At 45.9% G+C, this 18823-nt stretch overlaps 1 protein-coding gene across 2 annotated transcripts in view; it reads left to right on the top strand.

Moving 5' to 3' along the window:
• Positions 1-18823, top strand: part of PRRX1 (paired related homeobox 1) — an 82517-nt gene that overhangs the window by 59631 nt on the left and 4063 nt on the right. Inside the window, exons 2-4 of one of the 2 annotated variants that reach the window (XM_048860664.2) lie at positions 8145-8320; positions 12968-13149; positions 15463-15531. In XM_048860664.2, the coding sequence (XP_048716621.1) occupies positions 8145-8320; positions 12968-13149; positions 15463-15517 (413 nt within the window). In that variant the 3' untranslated portion in view covers positions 15518-15531. The remainder of the gene's footprint in view (positions 1-8144; positions 8321-12967; positions 13150-15462; positions 15532-18823) is intronic. The other variant, XM_048860662.2, reaches the window with a different exon arrangement.

Here is an 18823-nt window from a genome sequence, read left to right as displayed (position 1 = left end):
GAAGTGAATGGAAAGACTCCCTGATCTGACCCTCTTATCCTCCGCTGAACCTGTATTAATAGAAACCTTCATTTGGATTCCAGAGGAAGCCATAGGTGGACACCTCCCCCAAAAGCCAAATCTCTGACTTTGTATTGGCACTTACAATTTTCATGGATTTTTTTAATGCCTCCAGAAACCATTTGTGGAGCCCACAAACCACAGCAGCCAGTCTTGCGGTATTTCCACTGTCCGAGGAACTGAAACACCACAAGGCAACTACCATGAGACTGATTCTCCCCTGCCTTGCACTGTGAGTGTAAAATGCTACCCTGTCAGAACTCACATCACTGGCTGAGTTCTCTCCCTCTGCACAGGTTTCGGTGACTACACAAGGTGGAAGGCAGTAGAGTATCACCTCCTTCGTATATCAACCCCATCACTGGCTGAAATAAACCCACAAAAAGCATAACCAGAAATGCCAACACTACACTCAGCACAAGTATTAATTAAACTGTGTCCCACTCTTTCCCCCACTCATCTTCATGTAGCCTAATCAGGATGACCTGCTGTTACCCCGTGTGGCCATACTTTACTGCTCCAAAATTCCTAAACACACTTGCTTTTCTAACACATTCCATCTCGGCTTAAAGATTCAAAACTCCTGTTTAAAGCTAATCTCCAAACACTTCCTCTCAGATACAAGGAAATCATGGGCATGTTTGTATCCAGGCATTCCCAGACTGGAAAGGAATCTGTCTGGGGATTGACTGTCTAGTGAGGGGAGGTGAAGATATGGGAGCGGTAAATCTTTTGGAATCTGAAAACCGCATTTCAGTTGAAGTGGAATGTCCCTTTGTTCCCAATTGTATGGACTTTAGGTATTCAGGCGCAGTAACTGTTACCAGATGGACAGCAAAAAGCATCCCAAACAGGTGCTCAGAAAAACAACACATTTTGGATTTCATGTTCTTAATAAAAACTTTCCTGTCTTGGGACTGCACCCTTTCCCAGCGACACTAGGGAAGAAGGCAGTATCACTATGGGAGAGGTGAGGCATAGTGCTTTATTTTATTCTAAATCTATTGGGCCAGATCTTCAGATGGTTATAGCTGATGTATCTCCTTCGACTTCAATGGGCCCACACTGATATACATTAGCCGAAGATCTGGTCTGTTATATTTAAGAACGTTAAGGTCCCAATCCAGCAACATACTTAAGTAGATGCTTAACTTTAATCACATGAGAAGCCCCATTGATTTCAGTGAGACTATTTGCATGCTTAAAGTTAAGCACATGCTTCAGTACTTTGCTGGACCCAGATCCCTTCCTCGCTCTCTCCTTCCCCCCTACAGCATGGAAACAGATGCTGACCTGACAGACAGGGATGCTGTGAAGCTATTCATGCATGTTTGAACTCCTCAGAGAGAAGATGCTGTCAGTGCAAATTGTTGTTATTAATACACCTGCTCACTTGACATGGCATTGTCCACATGACCATACATCAGAAAAAGTTTTAGACTGGAATTTTCAAAGACCTAAGGGAATTAGGACCTTAGTTCCCTTTGGAATTACATGGCAGTTAGGCGCCCAACTGCCAAGACACCTCTGAAAGTTCCAGTGCAGGATATGTCTACACTGGGCGGGGGAAGCCCACAGCAATAAGTCTCAGAACCCAGGTCAACTGACTGTGGGTTGCGGGGCTCACACAACGGGGCTCAAAACAGCAGTGTAGACATTCCTGCTCAGGCTGGAGCCCAGGCTCTGAAATCTTGTGCGGGGGTGGCTTCTCAGAGCCTGGGCTCTAGCCAGAGCAGGAATGTCTACACTGCTGCTTTTAGCGCTGTAGTGGGAACCTCATGAGCTGAATCAGTTGACCTGGGCTCTGCGGCTCGCTGCTGCTGTTTTTTTTTTCTTTTTCTTTTTTCAGTGTACATACACCCTTAGAGTTGAATAATATGAAGCTGGGCAGGGTACAGATTACAAGAAGCAGCTGTGTCAAACTATTATGGGTCTGATTCCCTACTCTGGGACACCATGTTCATGCATGTGCAATTCTACTGACATTAGTGAAGTTCCCCTGGCATAAAACCAATGTAAATAGGCAGAGAATCAATCCTGTTGCATGGTGGATGTAAGCCTCATTATAAGGCCAGTGAGTGAGATAAAGAGGAGAAAATAACTCCCCAGTGTTTTCATTAAGATCAGTTCAGAAGAAACAAAGCTACTGAGAAGAGCAAGGCATCTCGGACCATGTTCTACATGGTCTTATTGCTCCAGCAAACTCTTGGATAGTTCCCTACCTAGCTGGCCAAAGGTTTGACTACTCAGTATATAAAAATTTAGCTCCCTAAATGTTTTGCGGGACATCTGGAGCCACACTGCCACACTGCTGCATCAAATGCTAAGGTTCTGGTGGAACTAAAGGGCTCTGTGGTCTCTGACGAAGCAGGAACAGTAATGCTGTTATGGAAGAAGTAATGATGGAACGAAGGGATGGATGGTTTTCCGAGCGAGCTAGTTTGCATAAGGTGGAGCAGGGAGTAATGGGAGGAACCAAACTTCACCTTTGCCTAGGATGCCTTTGCACTGGTTTGCACTGGGACCTGGTGAGCGGGATAATAAGCAAACCTCTATTCTTTCTATGCTAGTCTCTGATACAATTGCTCATTGGAGACATTCACTATAGGACACCTGTCAACTTTACCAGTGATGTTTGCGTTCACTCTAGCACTTGTTTAAGTGCCACGACAGCATTGTGGTCTCCAATGTTAGCAAAGGTAAACAAAGGGCTCACAATTCAAGTGATTGGTGAGGAAAGGCAGACACCCCATGTAAACTGAAGGGCCAATATTCAAGCTGTCTCTTCTGCTCCGGGAAGCCTTTCTGTTATGAACTTCCACCATGCAGGATGTTGACCAGAGCAGACTTTGCTTTTTATTTGCATGGCTCTTCTTATTTTTAACCTTTTAAGGGTTGATTTTTCCCCTAGTATGTTTATGCAGAAAATACACTCAAGTAGCAGAGAAACTGGCTGGGCCCCAGCTCATTCCATATCAATGTCTTGCTAGATATTTTTCTATTTCATCCCCTTTGATGTCTTTCTTTGGTTCCTTATCTTTTGTGGGTAATCTGGGGGTTGAAGTGAGTAAGGATCCACTGAATATGAGTAGACAATGTAAAACTAACATAGAACAACAGCAGACTGTCCTGGGATTGTGACGGGGAAAGAGATCTTACTTGGTCTCTGCTCACTAGGGCTGGATTTAGTCTATGGATTGAACCCCTTTTTTCTGTTCCTAGACTACCTGTGAACCCATGACTACCTGTTCCTAGACTACCTGTGAACAGTTTTCCTAAATTTGTTTATAATTACATTGTATCATTATTTGATCACTATCTGTTGAATTATTGACCAAGCAACTAAATACCCGTGGATCATGCATGAATCCAAGACTGTTTATTCATAAACTCTGTGTGATGGGTCACCCAAGTCCCATAGTTTTGTTTTTGCTCCTGATTGGATGATTGAAACCATTTTAAACAGGAGAATAACCAATGCCAAATAGCAAATACTTAATAGCAAACACTGTTTGCACACTAAGGGCCTGATCCATACTCCACTGAAGTCAAAGGAAAGACTCCCATGCACTTAAATTGGTGTTGGATCAGGCCCTGATATCCTTGTTCTTTTATGAATCCAGATACACCGATAATGGTGGCTGCACATGTCCAATAAGCTTTGGTCCTCAGTGTTGTTCCTGGCTCAAGAAAAGGTTTTGTTTTATAGACAGATTCATTCATAGATTCATAGATTCCAAGGCCAGAAGGGACCATTGTGATCATCTGGCCTGCATAGCACGGCCAGAGAACTCCCCCACCCCCTTAAGTTGAATAGCTGGAATCTCTGATGTATATTCTGTATCTCCTCATAGCTTATCATCTGTACATACAGCCCTTTGAGAAATGCTGGTACATGAAAAGCAATCTGCTGTCACCCAGACATCCAGGTTTGCAAGTTCCGTTACGTTATGCAAGGGTATTACAAATATTACCATGGGGATGAATGGTAAATGGGTCAGTGCATTGGCCTTTGACCTACAGCATGGAGAGCATGAGCAGCCTAGGGTCAAAAGTGAATGTAAGGTTGGTGGCCTTACTGTAGTATATGATGGACTTTTGTCCAGAACACAAAAGTCACGATCCAATTATCTTAGCACAGAGGTCTTCAAAATGCAGTCTTGGGACCCTAGTGCAAGTTGTTATAGTTGATAAGAATTGCCCTGGTGAGAGTTGCTGCCTCTAAAAGTCACCTGGAAAGGTTGTGCTGTGCCCAGTTGGGTGGCATCCTTAGAAATCAATCCATTAGAGTTAGAATTTAGCTTTGTAACAATCTTATGAAATAGGGAATTATTACTCCATTTTACAGATGGGGAAACAGAGGCACAAGGTAAGTCAAGCAACTTGTCCAAGGTCACCCATGAAGTCTGTAGCTGATGGCAGATCTTCTGCAACCTAACCCAGTGCCCTTTCTACTAGCCCATCCTTCCTATTTAGAGCAAGTGTAGGAGTTACAGATCTAAATCCATCCTGCCCCTGAGCCAGAGGCCTAGCAATCAATCATACGCAATATAGACTGGTGACCCCACTGCTCACAACTACTGCCTGTCCATGCAGTTAATGGTTGCAGCGAGCAGTTGATGTATGACAGAAAATGGAGATCAGTACCTTCAATCCGTGCTCATGGCAGATATAGGAAATAGTGTGGTGGTTGGGAAGGGGGAGAATACAGCAACTCCTAGGTTTGGCTGCTTGCACTGAGGCAACGAATCAAATGGAGCAGCAAGCTAGTTCAGTGCAGCTTATGCCAATGGGAGCACGCTAAATTGTTGAAGACTGGCAGTGAGCGTGCTCCCTAACGGCCAAACGTGGGAAAATCAATAGATGCACAGCACTTAATGCAGGATGACGGCAGTGCTCCTTGGAGCCAGGGGAGAGACCTGTCACTAATACACTCACCACAAGCAAATGGGGCATGTGAAGCACATTTTGCAGTAGCTCTGTGCTTCATGACCGTGATGAGCCATTAGTGAACAACTGTGCAACACAAAATGAAGACCAGTGGAAGTCATTGCCTGCTTCAGATTTGTGAAATAGTGTGTGACGTTATATAGGGAATAGGGACATGCACAGTGAATTTCCCCTCCCTACCCCCAGCCAGAGCCCTGGCATAAAGGCAATTAAATGACCCAGACAAGGATTTTTCTGTAACCTTTGCAGCTGGGACTGAGCAAATACGGATACATTCAATTGCTTTTTCTTGACTATGACAAGAGAACGCTGAATATTGGGCCTCCTAGCCAGCAAATAAATCTGTCTTCTCTGTCAATCACGAAGGAATCTAGCTTGTTAAAAACCCAAGGCTCAGGCACACAGGCAAATGCAATGGTTTTTCCTTTGCAGAAGAGGAGAAAGAAAAATTGAAAAACTCCCAGCCCCTGCTGAGTTCCTGCTAGCACACTCTCTTCCTCTTTCTCTCCCCGAAAATGATCTTCCGGTGCTTTCTTGAGAGAAGCAACCAATCAATGAGTTCTTCGAGTAGTCTTCCTGTTTATAAAGTATAGTTCTTCCAAACTGCAGAAAATGGAAACCCAACCAACCATGTGAGTTAGGTGACTAATCATGTAGGGCAACCAGTGACTCGGGAACAATGCATACTGGCAGCAGACACTTTGTGAATAAGGCCTAAGCTGAAATGGATGAGCTCTGAGCGTGAACCAAGCAGTGCTGACGAGCAAACAAATACGTAAAAATCGCCACCTGTCTGTGGACCATTCGCAGCAAGGGGCTAAATCAAAAAATAATTAGGTGGTGAATTTTTCATCCAGATCCAGGTCACTATCACAAAACAGCAGAGGTTGGGCATACCCATAACTAGCTGCGTCGTGGCAGGACAATGGGTAAGCGGATCGATTACCATTGTATCTGACCACTGTGCTGTTCGTTCAGTATCCTGGCACATCTGTGCACATGGGAATAGGATTGTCTTTGCATTTCCCTATTAATGCAGTGGGCATGGTTTTTGTCTTGGTGGTTCTAAATCCTCAGTTCAATACTTGAAATGAGTGGTACTAGAACAGCTGGTCCTTTGCTCAGCCATGTGAACCAATCACCTCTGGTGGTAAAGGGATGGAGGAGGGGGAATATGCAGCAGCCGCTACTTATGGTAGGTCTCACTGGCAAAGTTTTGGAGCAGAAGAAGGTAGCCAGTCAAAGAATTTCAGCTGCAAAAAAGCAAAGCAGCTGGAAATTAGGGAGACCTCAGAAGCATGCATTGACCGCAACAGCTAGTGATGGAGAACAACATTATCTTCTTCATCGCAAAAAATGTGCCAAGAGAAAAACCGAATACAAAAACCATCCAATGATAACGTGTATTAGGATAGCTTCTAGCAGTCCCAACTGAGATGAGAGCCCAATTATGTTAGTCACTGTACAAACACACAGTAAGAGACAATTCCTGACTCAAAGAGCTCACTCTGTAAATGAACAGACAGGGAGAAGGTGGGAGGAAGGAGATGTTATCCCTACTTAACCTCTGCAGGCCTCAGATGTAAAGTGGGCTTGCCCAAAGTCACAGAGAAAATCCATGGCAGATCAGGTCTCCTAAATGCTATGCCAGTGCCTTCATCCCAAGGCTGCCCTACCTTCACAGAAAAGTCCCTTGATCATAGTCTAATGGGGCGGAAAGATGAATTAATGTTAGAGTAGAAGAAGCAAGGAGGATGGCCTTCTAAATCCAGTAGAGTTTGAAGGGTTTGAGGAATCCCAGCCCAGACCTGATGGACCTTCGACATCTACTCTAGCAGCGTAATTTCTCCACATCAAGGGCCCTACACACTGATGGTGAGCTCCTCAAGCTGAATAGGTCCAGAGTTCCTATTTTCTTTTCCTAAAATTGATTTCAGTGGAGATTTGCTGATTTACACCAGATGGGGATCTGGTCCATTGACTTCAGTGGAGCTATGCCAGTGTATACTAGATGAAGCTCTGACCCTATGTCTGCATTAAGTTGTCTGCACAGAAGGGCTTCTACCAACATTGGGCAGAGGGAAGCATTCAGTCTAGTCTTCACTTCCCTCCACATGTTTCCTATCCAAACTTTGGAAGATTTTTGTCGGTTTGCTACCCTCTGCAATGTGGAACAGAGGGAAACATTTGTATTAGAAAGACAGCTTCAAGAAAGAACATAAGAATGACCCTACTAGGTCAGACCAAAGGTCCATCTAGCTCGGTATCCTGTTTTCCGACAGCAGCCAATGCCAGGTGCCACAGAGGGAATGAACAGAACAGGTAATCATCAAGTGATCCATTCCCCGTCGTTCATTCCCAGATTCTGGCAAACAGAGACTAGGGACACCATTCCTGCCATTCCTGGCTAATAGCCATTGATGGACCTGTCCTCCATGAACTTATTTAGTTCTTTTTTTAACCCTGTTATGGTCTTGGCCTTCACAACATCCTCTGGCAAGGAAGTCCACAGGTTGACTGTGCACTGTGTGCAGAAATACTTCCTTTTGTTTGTTTTAAACCAGCTGCCTATTAATTTCATTTGGTGACCCCTAGTTCTTGTATTATGAGAAGGAGTAAACAACACTTCCTTATCTACTTTCTCTACACCAGTCATGATTTTATAGACCTCAGTCATATCTCCCCTTAGCCATCTCTTTTCCAAGCTGAAAAGTCCCAGTCCCAGGACCAATTGGTGAAGAAAGGGACATGAAGCCATAGGCCCAGACTTCCAAAATTGATGTTTAATCTCTTTTAAAAGGTCTGTTCTAGCTCAGCCAGAAGTTATGGGTTTTGATACAAGAATCACTGGGGGAAGTTCTCTGGCCAGTGTTCCAGGGGCAGTCAGACTAGATGATAAGGATGATTTATTCTGGCATCCAAATATATTCATTTATATGAATCTATGAAAAATGTGTGTCTCAACTTTAATCCAAGTGGCCAGGATCTTGTTTTTTATCTCTTATCCAAATGATGCAGAGATCTAAATTAATGATGCAGAGATCTAAATTTTTTTTAAAGGTAATTGTTGATGCTTCAGAAACACTAGTAATCTAGTTCCAGCACTTCATCTGTCTGATTCTCTCCCATTCTAGATGATCAGCTGAACTCGGAAGAGAAGAAGAAAAGAAAGCAGAGAAGAAACAGGACCACCTTCAACAGCAGCCAGCTCCAGGCGCTGGAGAGAGTCTTTGAGAGGACACATTACCCTGATGCCTTTGTACGAGAAGACCTCGCACGCAGAGTCAACCTCACTGAAGCCAGAGTTCAGGTAAGTAATGCCAGAAGTCAATCTTCCACCCATCTCATCCAGGTACTGTCAGCAAGCCATGGCTTTAGCCTTCACCCAGCCAGCACGATGGCTGCAGAGATAGAGGATTGTTAAAGAACATGGGCCTTACTGTCAGTAAAGCTCTCAAACATATAAATGCCATAGAGATCCTTCTGAAAAGCTCTATCATATTGAATAGAGTGAAACATTAGGGTTTTATAGAAATCAAACAGGACAATAACAATAATTTTATTGCAGTAGAGCCCTGGAGCCCCAGATTGGGATCGAGGCCCCATAGCATTAGGTGTTGTACAAATCCATACAAAGACAAGGGCCACAATTTTCAGAAGTGACTTAGAAGCCTATTTTCAAAAGTCTCACTGAAAGTCAATGGGACTTAGGATCCTGGGTGCGTGTTACTTTTGAAAATGGGAGCTCCTATGCCACTTAGGTACTCTTAAAAATTTCATCCTCAGTCCCTGCCCCAAATATATCTGAAAAATCCAAAGAATTGAATAGAGAATAGGATCCTTTCTGTAGAATTTTTCAGCCAGATAATGGAATTCTATAGCAGGGAGAGAATTTGCTAAGTTCTGTAGGAATGTGTCAGGAAAGAAACGCAAGTGCAAATCTGCTTTGGCAATCAGAGACAACTCAGCAGGGGCTTGGAAGTGGTGTCCATTTTTGTAATCAGATTGACGACACAGGCAAAAATGCCAAGTCAAGAAGCCTTCTCCAAAGTGAGCTGTGTGGGTTATACACTGTAGACTGAACTTCCTATGGAGGCATTACACCCAATATTTAATTATAGTGGCAAAGCTATGCTACTTTTGGGGGTAGAGAAGAGGTTCTGGATCATGATGAGGGAAACCTCAAAAGGTTGAGATGTTCAGCTGAGATCCCAAAGTTCGGTTGTGCATCTTGGCTTTAGCTTTCTGGTCTGGCTAAGCTGCACTCCATGTAGACCCAGTATGGCAAGCAAACGTGGGTTTGAACCCCCCTTGTGCCCCTGTGCAAGCTGAAGCAGCCTCAGGACTTGTGGCAGCAGTAACAGGCCCCAAGGGGCTATTATGTTGGATGGGAGTTGATGGAGTGCAGCATCACTCTAACCATGTACCATTGCTTAGAGATCCTGGGGAGAGGGAAGCAGAGAGAGCTGGTTATCCCAGCTTTGTGCACTCAGGGAGTCTCATCACACCACCAGACTGCCACGAATGGTCCATATCAGAGCTAAAGATCCCCTTGACTTGTTCTGAACCTCAAGAGATTTCAAGATTGGGTGGGGAATCACAAGAGGATAGGGTTCTTCATGGGGTTGCCAAGGCTTTCTGCTTCTGCTCAGGCTGGAAACACCCTGAGAGTGACATAAGAACATAAGAATGGCCATACTGGGTCAGACCAAAGGTCCATTCAGCCCAGTATCCTGTCTACCTACAGTGGCCAATGCCAGGTGCCCCAAAAGGAGTGAACCTAACAGGTAAGGATCAAGTGATCTCTTTCCTGCCATCCATCTCTACCCTCTGACAAACAGAGGCTAGGGACACCATTCCTTACCCATCCTGGCTAACAGCCATTAATGGACTTAACCTCCATGAATTTATCCAGTTCTCTTTTAAATCCTGTTATAGTCCTAGCCTTCACAACTTCCTCAGGCAAGGAGTTCCACAGGTTGACAGTGCGCAGAGTGAAGAAGAACTTCCTTTTATTTGTTTTAAACCTGCTGCCCATTAATTTCATTTGGTGGCCCCTAGTTCTTATATTATGGGAACAAGTAAATAACTTTTCCTTATTCACTTTCTCCACACCACTCATGATTTTATATACCTCTATCATGTCCCCCCTTAGTCTCCTCTTTTCTAAGCTGAAAAGTCCTAGCCTCTTTAATTTCTCCTCATATGGGACCTGTTCCGAACCCCTAATCATTTTAGTTCCCCTTTTCTGAACCTTTTCTAATGCCAGTATATCTTTTTTGAGATGAAGAGACCACATTTGTACACAGTATTCAAGATGTGGGCGTACCATGGATTTATATGAGGGCAATAAGATATTCTCCGTCTTATTCTCTATCCCTTTTTTAATAATTCCTAACATCCAGTTTGCTTTTTTGACTGCCACTGCACACTGCGTGGACATCTTCAGAGAACTTTCCATGATGACTCCAAGATCTTTCTCCTGATTAGCTGTAGCTAAATTAGCCCCCCATCATATTGTATGTATAGTTGGGGTTATTTTTTCCAATGTGCATTACTTTACATTTATCCACATTAAATTTCATTTGCCATTTTGTTGCCCAATCACTTAGTTTGGTGAGATCTTTTTGAAGTTCTTGGTCTTAACTATCTTGAGCTGTTCAGTATCATCTGCAAACTTTGCCACCTCACTGTTTACCCTTTTTCCAGATCATTTATGAATAAGTTGAATAGGATTGGTCCTAGGACTGACCCTTGGGGAGCACCACTAGTTACCCCTCTCCATTCTCAAAATTTACCATTTATTCCTACCCTTTGTTCTTTTAACTAGTTCTCAATCCATGAAAGGATCTTCCCTCTTATCCCATGACAACTTAATTTATGTAAGAGCCTTTTGTTAGGGACCTTGTCAAAGGCTTTCTGGAAATCTAAGTACACTATGTCCACTGGATCCCCCTTGTCCACATGTTTGTTGACCCCTTCAATGAACTCTAATAGATCAGTAAGACATGATCTCCCTTTACAGAAGCCATGTTGACTTTTGCGCAACAATTTATGTTCTTCTACGTGTCTGACAATTTTATTCTTTACTATTGTTTCAACTAATTTGCCCAGTACTGATGTTAGACTTACTGGTCTGTAATTGCTAGGATCACCTCTAGAGCCCTTCTTAAATATTGGCGTTACATTAGCTATCTTCCAGTCATTGGGTACAGTAGCTGATTTAAAGGCCAGGTTACAAACCATCGTTAATAGTTCCGCAATTTCACTTTTGAGTTCTTTGAGAACTCTTGGGTGAATGCCATCTGGTCCCGGTGACTGGTTACTGTTAAGTTTCTCATTTACTTCCAAAACCTCCTCTAGTGACACTTCAATCTGTGACAATTCCTCAGATTTGTCACCTACAAAAGACAGCTCAGGTTTGGGAATCTCCCTAACATTCTCAACCGTGAAGACTGAAGCAAAGAATTCATTTAGTTTCTCTGTGAAGACTTTATCGTCTTTAAGTGCTCCTTTTGTATCTCAATCGTCCAGGGGCCTCACTGGTTGTTTAGCAGGCTTCCTACTTCTGATGTACTTAAAAAACATTTTGTTATTACCTTTTGAGTTTTTGGCTAGCTGTTCTTGACCTTTCTCGATCCTTGCCAGAGCCCAGAAACACAGAGCTGTATGAAACTGAAAGTTACAAGGAAACAAATTGCTCACAGCCTTATCCAAGTGTCAGGAGACTTGGGTTCCACCAGAGGTTCTGATGAAGGTTTGAGTTAGATTTATTTAACCAGAACAGATGAACCCACTGCCCAGTGAGCATCCAGGCCTAGAGTGACATTGCAGGATACAGTCCACCTCCCAAACCTCTGTTCACATCGGTTATCACCAGAGTTATAACAGCATAAACTCTCTCTTGTTCTTACATTTTGCTAGTTCAGCTGAGCGGGGTTTCCCCAAGATGTGCAGAGGGTGAGAGTAAATCCCTTGAGCAGTTTGAGTTTGAGAGCACAAGAGTGGGATGGGTCAGAGAATGAATGAAATCAGCCTTTTAAATTCTGATGGTTTCTTGGACTGAAGGGAAAGAGCTTATGGGTGTGTGCGTGCATGCCTGTGTGAGAGAGAGAACACCTATGTGCATGTGCGTATGTTTGTTCATTGATGGATTCAGAGAGATTAAAGCCAGAAGGGACTGTTAGATCGTCTAGTCTGATGTCCTGCACCACACAGGCCATTCAAATTCACGTAGTACCCCTGTACTGAGCCGAATAACTTGTGCACATGTGCGTGAGTGTTTGTGTGTGTGAAAACTTATGTGTGCGTATTCACGGGCTAGCAGCAAAGGTATGTGTGTTGTATTTTAGGGCAGGGCATGAGTGCCAGGCATAATCAGGGAAAGGGATCACCACGCATTCAGACAGCAGGGCAAATCCTAACATAAAAGCAGCCGTTTCTACAGCTCAGGGCAATGGACCAGCAGCAGTTTCTCAAGAATCCCTGTCATTCAGGAATGAGGTTCAAGCAGCCAGCAGCCCGTCCCAGAGCAGCAGTGATCTTAAAGACCAGATAGGACATCCGCATCTTCACTGAGAGGATCCTTGGTGCTCAGGCACTGGGGTGGAGACATGAAGCCACCAGCATCATCCTGGGTCCTGGAATATCCAGAAGCAGGAGAGGTCCAGCTCATGAGCATCACCCCTGTGGGTCCCAGCTTGACCTCCCACATGCTGCCGCTTCACCTCGGGTAGGGAAGATGATTAGCTGCTCAGGCATAATGGAAGCTCCTTCTGCAAACACATTGCACCCGTCCACTGCTGGTCCTTTCCTCACAACGGGGTTCTGGCTCTCCAGGCCACCATCAAACTAGGGTGCCTGGGCCACCAAGTATCTGATAATGCAGGGAGAGAAGCAGAGCATCAGTGGAGCAGGTTATAATCTCTGGCCTGTCTGTCTTTCCCCCTCCTCCTAGGTATGGTTTCAGAACCGAAGAGCAAAGTTCCGCAGGAACGAGAGAGCCATGCTGGCCAACAAGAACGCCTCCCTTCTCAAATCCTATTCAGGGGACGTGACTGCGGTGGAGCAGCCAATAGTACCTCGCCCAGCTCCAAGACCCACTGACTATCTCTCCTGGGGAACAGCCTCGCCTTACAGGTGAATGCATATCCCATCTCTAGGTGATCAGCCTCCTCTGGCCTTGTCCAGCCACCACCTTCAGAGCTCCTTCTTCATCTGACAGTGACGCTCACCGGGAGCACCCTGTGAGAGCCACATCTTGGGACGGATTTCCTGTTGCTCCTTTCCCACACACAGGCTTTAAGCCACCTTTGTGCCTCCCTAATTCTGACCTGGGAGGCTTCCTGGCACAATTTAGAGCAACCCCAGCACTGCTCTAATTTGCACTGCTATAGGCATTGCACAGCTGGAGCACACAGCATTCTGGCCAAACCTCTCCTGCCCCTGGTCCATCCTCAACACACCCCCTATGCCTGGGGCTGCAAGTGGGGCCAGCATAGAACATTTATGTCAGCCTTGTGCCAGGCAAGGAACCCCCTTGCAACAGGAGATTCTCTAGGGGGCTGTTTCTTCTCCCTTTGTGGCCCCTTTACGCAGTTCAGACAGCTTAAAGAAAGAATGGAGGGAGAAGGGAAAGGCGGAGCCATTACATTTTGTGAGCTTGCTTAAATAAAGAATCGAATTTAACGTGACTAATTTCTGGCTTGCTTCATTTGAAATACAGCATCTAGATTAAGTGGGGTCGCCAAAACAACACCCATGTTGGTAAGGGAACGCTGATACAATGGTAGCCTTTGTTGAGCACTTTTAAGGAGCTGGCCATTTTTGTTGTTAAAAAACTAGAACCACTGGGCCCTGGGGTGGCTGACAGGAGCAGAGAGGGAATTCCGTGTCTTTCCTCTAGGGGATGCTTGTTTGAACGCAGGTGTGGGTGCCACCAGCCTCTGAAAGAAGCTGTCTTCTGGTGGCAAATATGAGATTAGTGAGTGATTCCTCTTTCTCGTTCCTAGTGCACAGGCATCAACTTGTTGGCAGTCCCGACAGAGAGGCCAACAACTGACGTGACTCTTCCATCTCTAGACAGGTTGGGAAAGTTCTGGGAACTTCCTGTGCCATGGTCTAGCAATAGGCTCACCTGGGTTGAACCAGCATTGTCTGGTCAGCTTTAGGGCGCAGGGACAGGGCTGGGTAAGGAGACAACAAGACTCAGCTGTTGGGCCCCAGAGCACCAGCCTGAACTTGCTCAGTTCTGGGGCTTGCAAGCTGACAAGCTCTAAAAGTCTCAGGTCTTTTATTTTTAACAAGGACAAGACTCAGCCAAGGGAAAAACGTGAGCAGGCGAGGTTCATTGCAGCCATGGAAAGTGTTTTTCCTGGCACTGGCGTTGTTGCTCTGGTAGGTCTGGTTGCTCCCACTCACACTGTAGGTGACTTGCCAGTATTGGAAATATACAAACAGGGTAGCAAAACAGGGGCCTGGCTTCCCTCTCCGCTGAACCGTGAAGCAGAGGGAGCTTTCTGGAGCGGTGGAGGGAGGAAGTGATAAATACGGTTGCTAAAAGGAGGAGGGGTGTGCTTTCCCCTCCAGGAGTGGGAGCCGGCCTGATATCATGTTTTGGGAGTTACTGGGCCATGAGAGATGCTGCCAGCGTAAAATCAGAAGGGGAAAAATCTCCTTAGCATTTGCACTTCATACAATTCACAGCCCTCACCTCTCTTCTCTGGGCAGTCCCTAGCCAGCTGGGGCCTGCTCTCTGGGGGAAGGAGAGAACTCAGCTTGTGCTGGCTTGTGGGGAGGGATAGGTGGCTGGAGGATGTTTTTAGCACTGTGGCTTGAATTTAAATGAAAGGCTCGAGGCCTTTGGCTGTTGTTCCCTCCTGATACAGCCCAATGTCAGCCCAGCTAAGCCACATCCCCCTGTGCTGGCCCTAGAGAAAAGTACCCAATCAAAGGTCTCTGCTGTCCAAAGTCAGTCGGGCCTATTTCTAGCAGCACTCATGCAACAAACAATCACTCACCATGTGGCATCTCCTGTCTATTGGTACCTTCGCTCAGTGGTCCTCAACCATGTCCACACTGCCACCTCACAGAATAAAGAGGGGTTGAGGACGCCCCCCCTCTGTACAGACAAGGAGTGTGGTCGTGACACTAGATGACCTCAATGAACCCACTTTTTTGCCCTGTACACTGGGGCCAGACTTGCCCTCTGTTTTTTACCTGCCTGGCTGGCAAAGCCCCTTCCCATGGGGGTTAGCTCCCAGCATGCATCCCAGCCTGGGGGCTTTGCCCGCAGTGTTGCTTGCTGGGGAGGAGTGGGGTGGTGAGATGGTCCAGGAGAGATGAGTGCAGATGTCCGCTCCCTTCCCACCCCCTATGGCTGTTATGGTCACAGTACCAGGGACCTGCTGAACTCGCGTGGCTCATTTCTACCTCTCACACTTTTAAAAATAGATCCTCGTCCCTCCCAAGATGTTGTTTACACGAGGGGCTTCATAACGGATTCTAGAAGACACTGCAAAGGTAACTTCCAGGGGGCAGGGGGCATTCTGTATGGGCTGTATGGGGTGGAGGCAGCATGGTCACTGGAAAGGCAAGGAGGAGACTGCCAGCTGGCTAGGCTGGTCTGGGCTGCTGTGGAGAGCAGGGACTGAAGTGGGCTCGAACGCGAGCCACGCCAGGCCCTGGGCAGTGAGCACAGAAGGGACGGCAGCAGGAAGAAACTGACAGGCTCACGGATTAGATGGGTGGGCCTAGGCCAGATGCAGTGTTTAGAGGGGTGCCCCATGCTAGTCCAGGTCCGTGTGGATGGGTGTGCTGCCCAATCCAGGTCACAGTGTTTAGGGGTGTTCTGTCCCTTCCAGGCCATTTATAAGGGTTCCCCTGCCCTGAGTCAAGCTCATAGTGGTTCCCCCTCCCACCACATTACAGTTGATAGGGCTACCCCTTCCCTTTCAGGGTAACACAGTTCATAGGGCTGCCCTCTCCCCTTCAGGGATGCAGTTTGTACACAAAGTCTTATGGCTGGCCCAGAAATACATGGCAAGCGTGTGGCCTGCAGAGGGCTCAGTGATTTTGGGATCCGGCTCTGTCAGCATCCATTCCCAGCACACACCTACATCCTCCAGCTTCCTGTTGCGACCCCCTAGTTTGCTGTGACATGGAGAGTTGGGCTCCCAAGTTCATCTTTCAAAGACAAGCAGCCCTGTTCCAACGCCCCCTCCACCCCCGATCACTGATCCTCCCCTTCTCCGTGCCCCCAGTGACAAACTCCTCTGTGGGCTACTTGGGCTACTGAAGCCCAGGTGTCTTAGTTAGCACACCCCTCTGTGCTCTGGGGCCATCCCTTCTGCAGGCATGAGAGCTCTGCTGGGGGAAGTGCAGGCCCAAGGCAGGATGGCAGAGCAGGGGAAACTCGTGGTCTCTGCTGCTCACACCTGCAGGCAGTGGCCATGGGCAGATGTCAGGCGAGCAAAGGCAGGAGATCCACAGAGATGATCTGCTTTGCCTGAGGTAGGTGGCTGGGAAATAAATGGCTCTGCCTTTGCTTTCCCGTGCTAATGCTTTCTTTCCACACCGTCCCTGCCCTTTACCAGCAGCAGAGCCGACAAGACAGAGGCTGGGGTGATCACAAGAAGGTCTACAGGGGGCTTGCTTCTGGGGGGGAGGGAAAAACTCTTGTCACCTAGGGCCCCCCCCCCCCAGCATCTCTGCCAGATCTGCCTTGCTATTGGGAGACACAGGAAAGATGCATTTGTGCAATGACTTCAGTGGGTCTTGGAAACACCTGAGTGAGTTTTATACACCCTTGTTGCTATCCTAGTCTGAAAAATAAGTTAATGGGCTGCTGTCAACTCTTGTGCCATCCCTGTAATTGAGAAAGGCAAGACCCAGGAGCTTATACATTTCATTGTGCTTAACCAAACCACATACCGCTGATCTTTGAGGTGCTTTGCAACCATTAGCTCACCACGTCTCACAGCACCCCTGTTAGCTCGGGATGTATTATTCCCATTTAGAAGATGGGCAAAGTGAAGCAGAGAGATTAAGGCCCAGATCCTCAAAAGTATTTTGGCCCCTAAATTCCACTGCAAGCAAGTGACTTGGTCAAGGCCTCATAGAAACACAGTAGCAGAGTCAAAATTAGAAGTAAGGAGGTATTTGCTTCAAATCCTGTATCCTGGCCTCTTTGCACCATCTTACAATGTATGCAAACAAAGCTTCTTAGTGTTGGTGGGAGTTAAATGTAACACCCCTATGTTGGAACCAAAAGAAGACAGCAGTGGGGGTATTCAACTATTGATCTTTTATAGGCCAATTGCTCTCCTGTGTGTACTCTGTTCTCTGCACCCCTCAAAATTCAGTCAGTTGCTGGACATATTCTGGAGTTGATTAAGAAATGCACTGGAATAGAATCACACAAACTATGAAGCAGACTATGGAGTAGTTCACTGGGCTGGGGTCGCTATAGTACAATGTAAGTAAGTGAAAGAGAGATCCAGCTCCAGGCTCCCAAGCTGTATAATAACCCCTTTCCATGACTCCCCTAGTATTCTCCAATAATGGCCGAAGATGCTGCAAGGACGCTGTTGTTAGCTGTTGTGTCTGGGAACGTTGTAGAGGCCTGTAGCATTAGAGCTGGTGAATTTCAGCGGAATCTTTTTTTCAGTGAAGAATGCAGATTTGGCAACATCAAAATATTTTGCAAAAAACCCTAACAAAATATTCCCCTCAAAATCGATGGTTTTTTTTAGCTTGAAACAACTTTTTTGCCTCAAAATGTCCTTTCATTTAATGAAAAAAACAATTGAAAATGCTTGAAACCGAAATGAAACATTTCGGGTTGAAGGAAACTTTTTTTTTCTTTTACTTTTCAATTCTCTGAAAATTTTGAAAAATGTTCTGGGTAGACTCGAAATGAAATTTTTAATTATTTTTTTTTTGACTTGCCGGTAAACTGACAATTTTTTTATTCGCACAGCTCTATGCTGCATTGCACAGAATCATAGAAATGTATCGCTGGACGGGACCATGAGAGCTCATCTAGTCCAGACCCCTATGCTGAGTCAAGACCAAATATACCTAGTCCATCCCTGACAGGTGTTTGTTCTTTTGTATGACGACTGCTGTTGAGGTAGAACGTGTTGAGAGTGGAAAATTTAGTGTCTCCTCCAATTCTCCTATCCTAAGTTATTGTTGAGAGACCTTTGACCACCTGGTTATTATAATTCATGGTGCAGGCAGGACGGTTAGCACTGAAGCCAAACCAGCCTCTATCGGGAGCCACTGTAACAAAAAGACTGAGGCCTGGCCTACACCTAAAACTTATGTCAAACTAGCTACATCGTTCAGGGCTGAGAAAAATGTCATGGCCCCCAACCCACACAGTAAGTGCAGCAAAGCTGACGGAAGAACTCTTCCGTCAATCCACATCTCAGAGAGGCGGATTATGGACATCGATGGGGAAACCCCTCCTGTTGGTGTAGGAAGCATCGACGGTCCAGTGGCACTGCTGTAGCACCGTTGCCGTGCCTCTGTCGTGTAGACGGAGCTTGGAAAAAGGAGTTTAAAGGAATTAGATGCCCAAATCCCATTGAACTGGGCACCTATTATGGATTTATGTCTACCCATTTGCTGGTGAGGGGAGATGAAATTTAGCCAGATCTGTGATATAGTCGTGCAGATGAGGTTGCTGGGATTTTTAACTGAATGAAAAACAGAAACCTTGAGTTGTGCTACTAAACACTACAGTATTTTTCCACTCTCCAAGCAGACTCTTCCTGTTTGGGATTCTGGGTAGTGTAATTATTATTCA

This window comes from Caretta caretta, chromosome 8 (assembly GCF_965140235.1).
Source record: "Caretta caretta isolate rCarCar2 chromosome 8, rCarCar1.hap1, whole genome shotgun sequence".
Lineage (NCBI taxonomy): Eukaryota > Metazoa > Chordata > Testudines > Cheloniidae > Caretta > Caretta caretta.
This window is presented reverse-complemented; position numbering and strand designations above follow the sequence as displayed.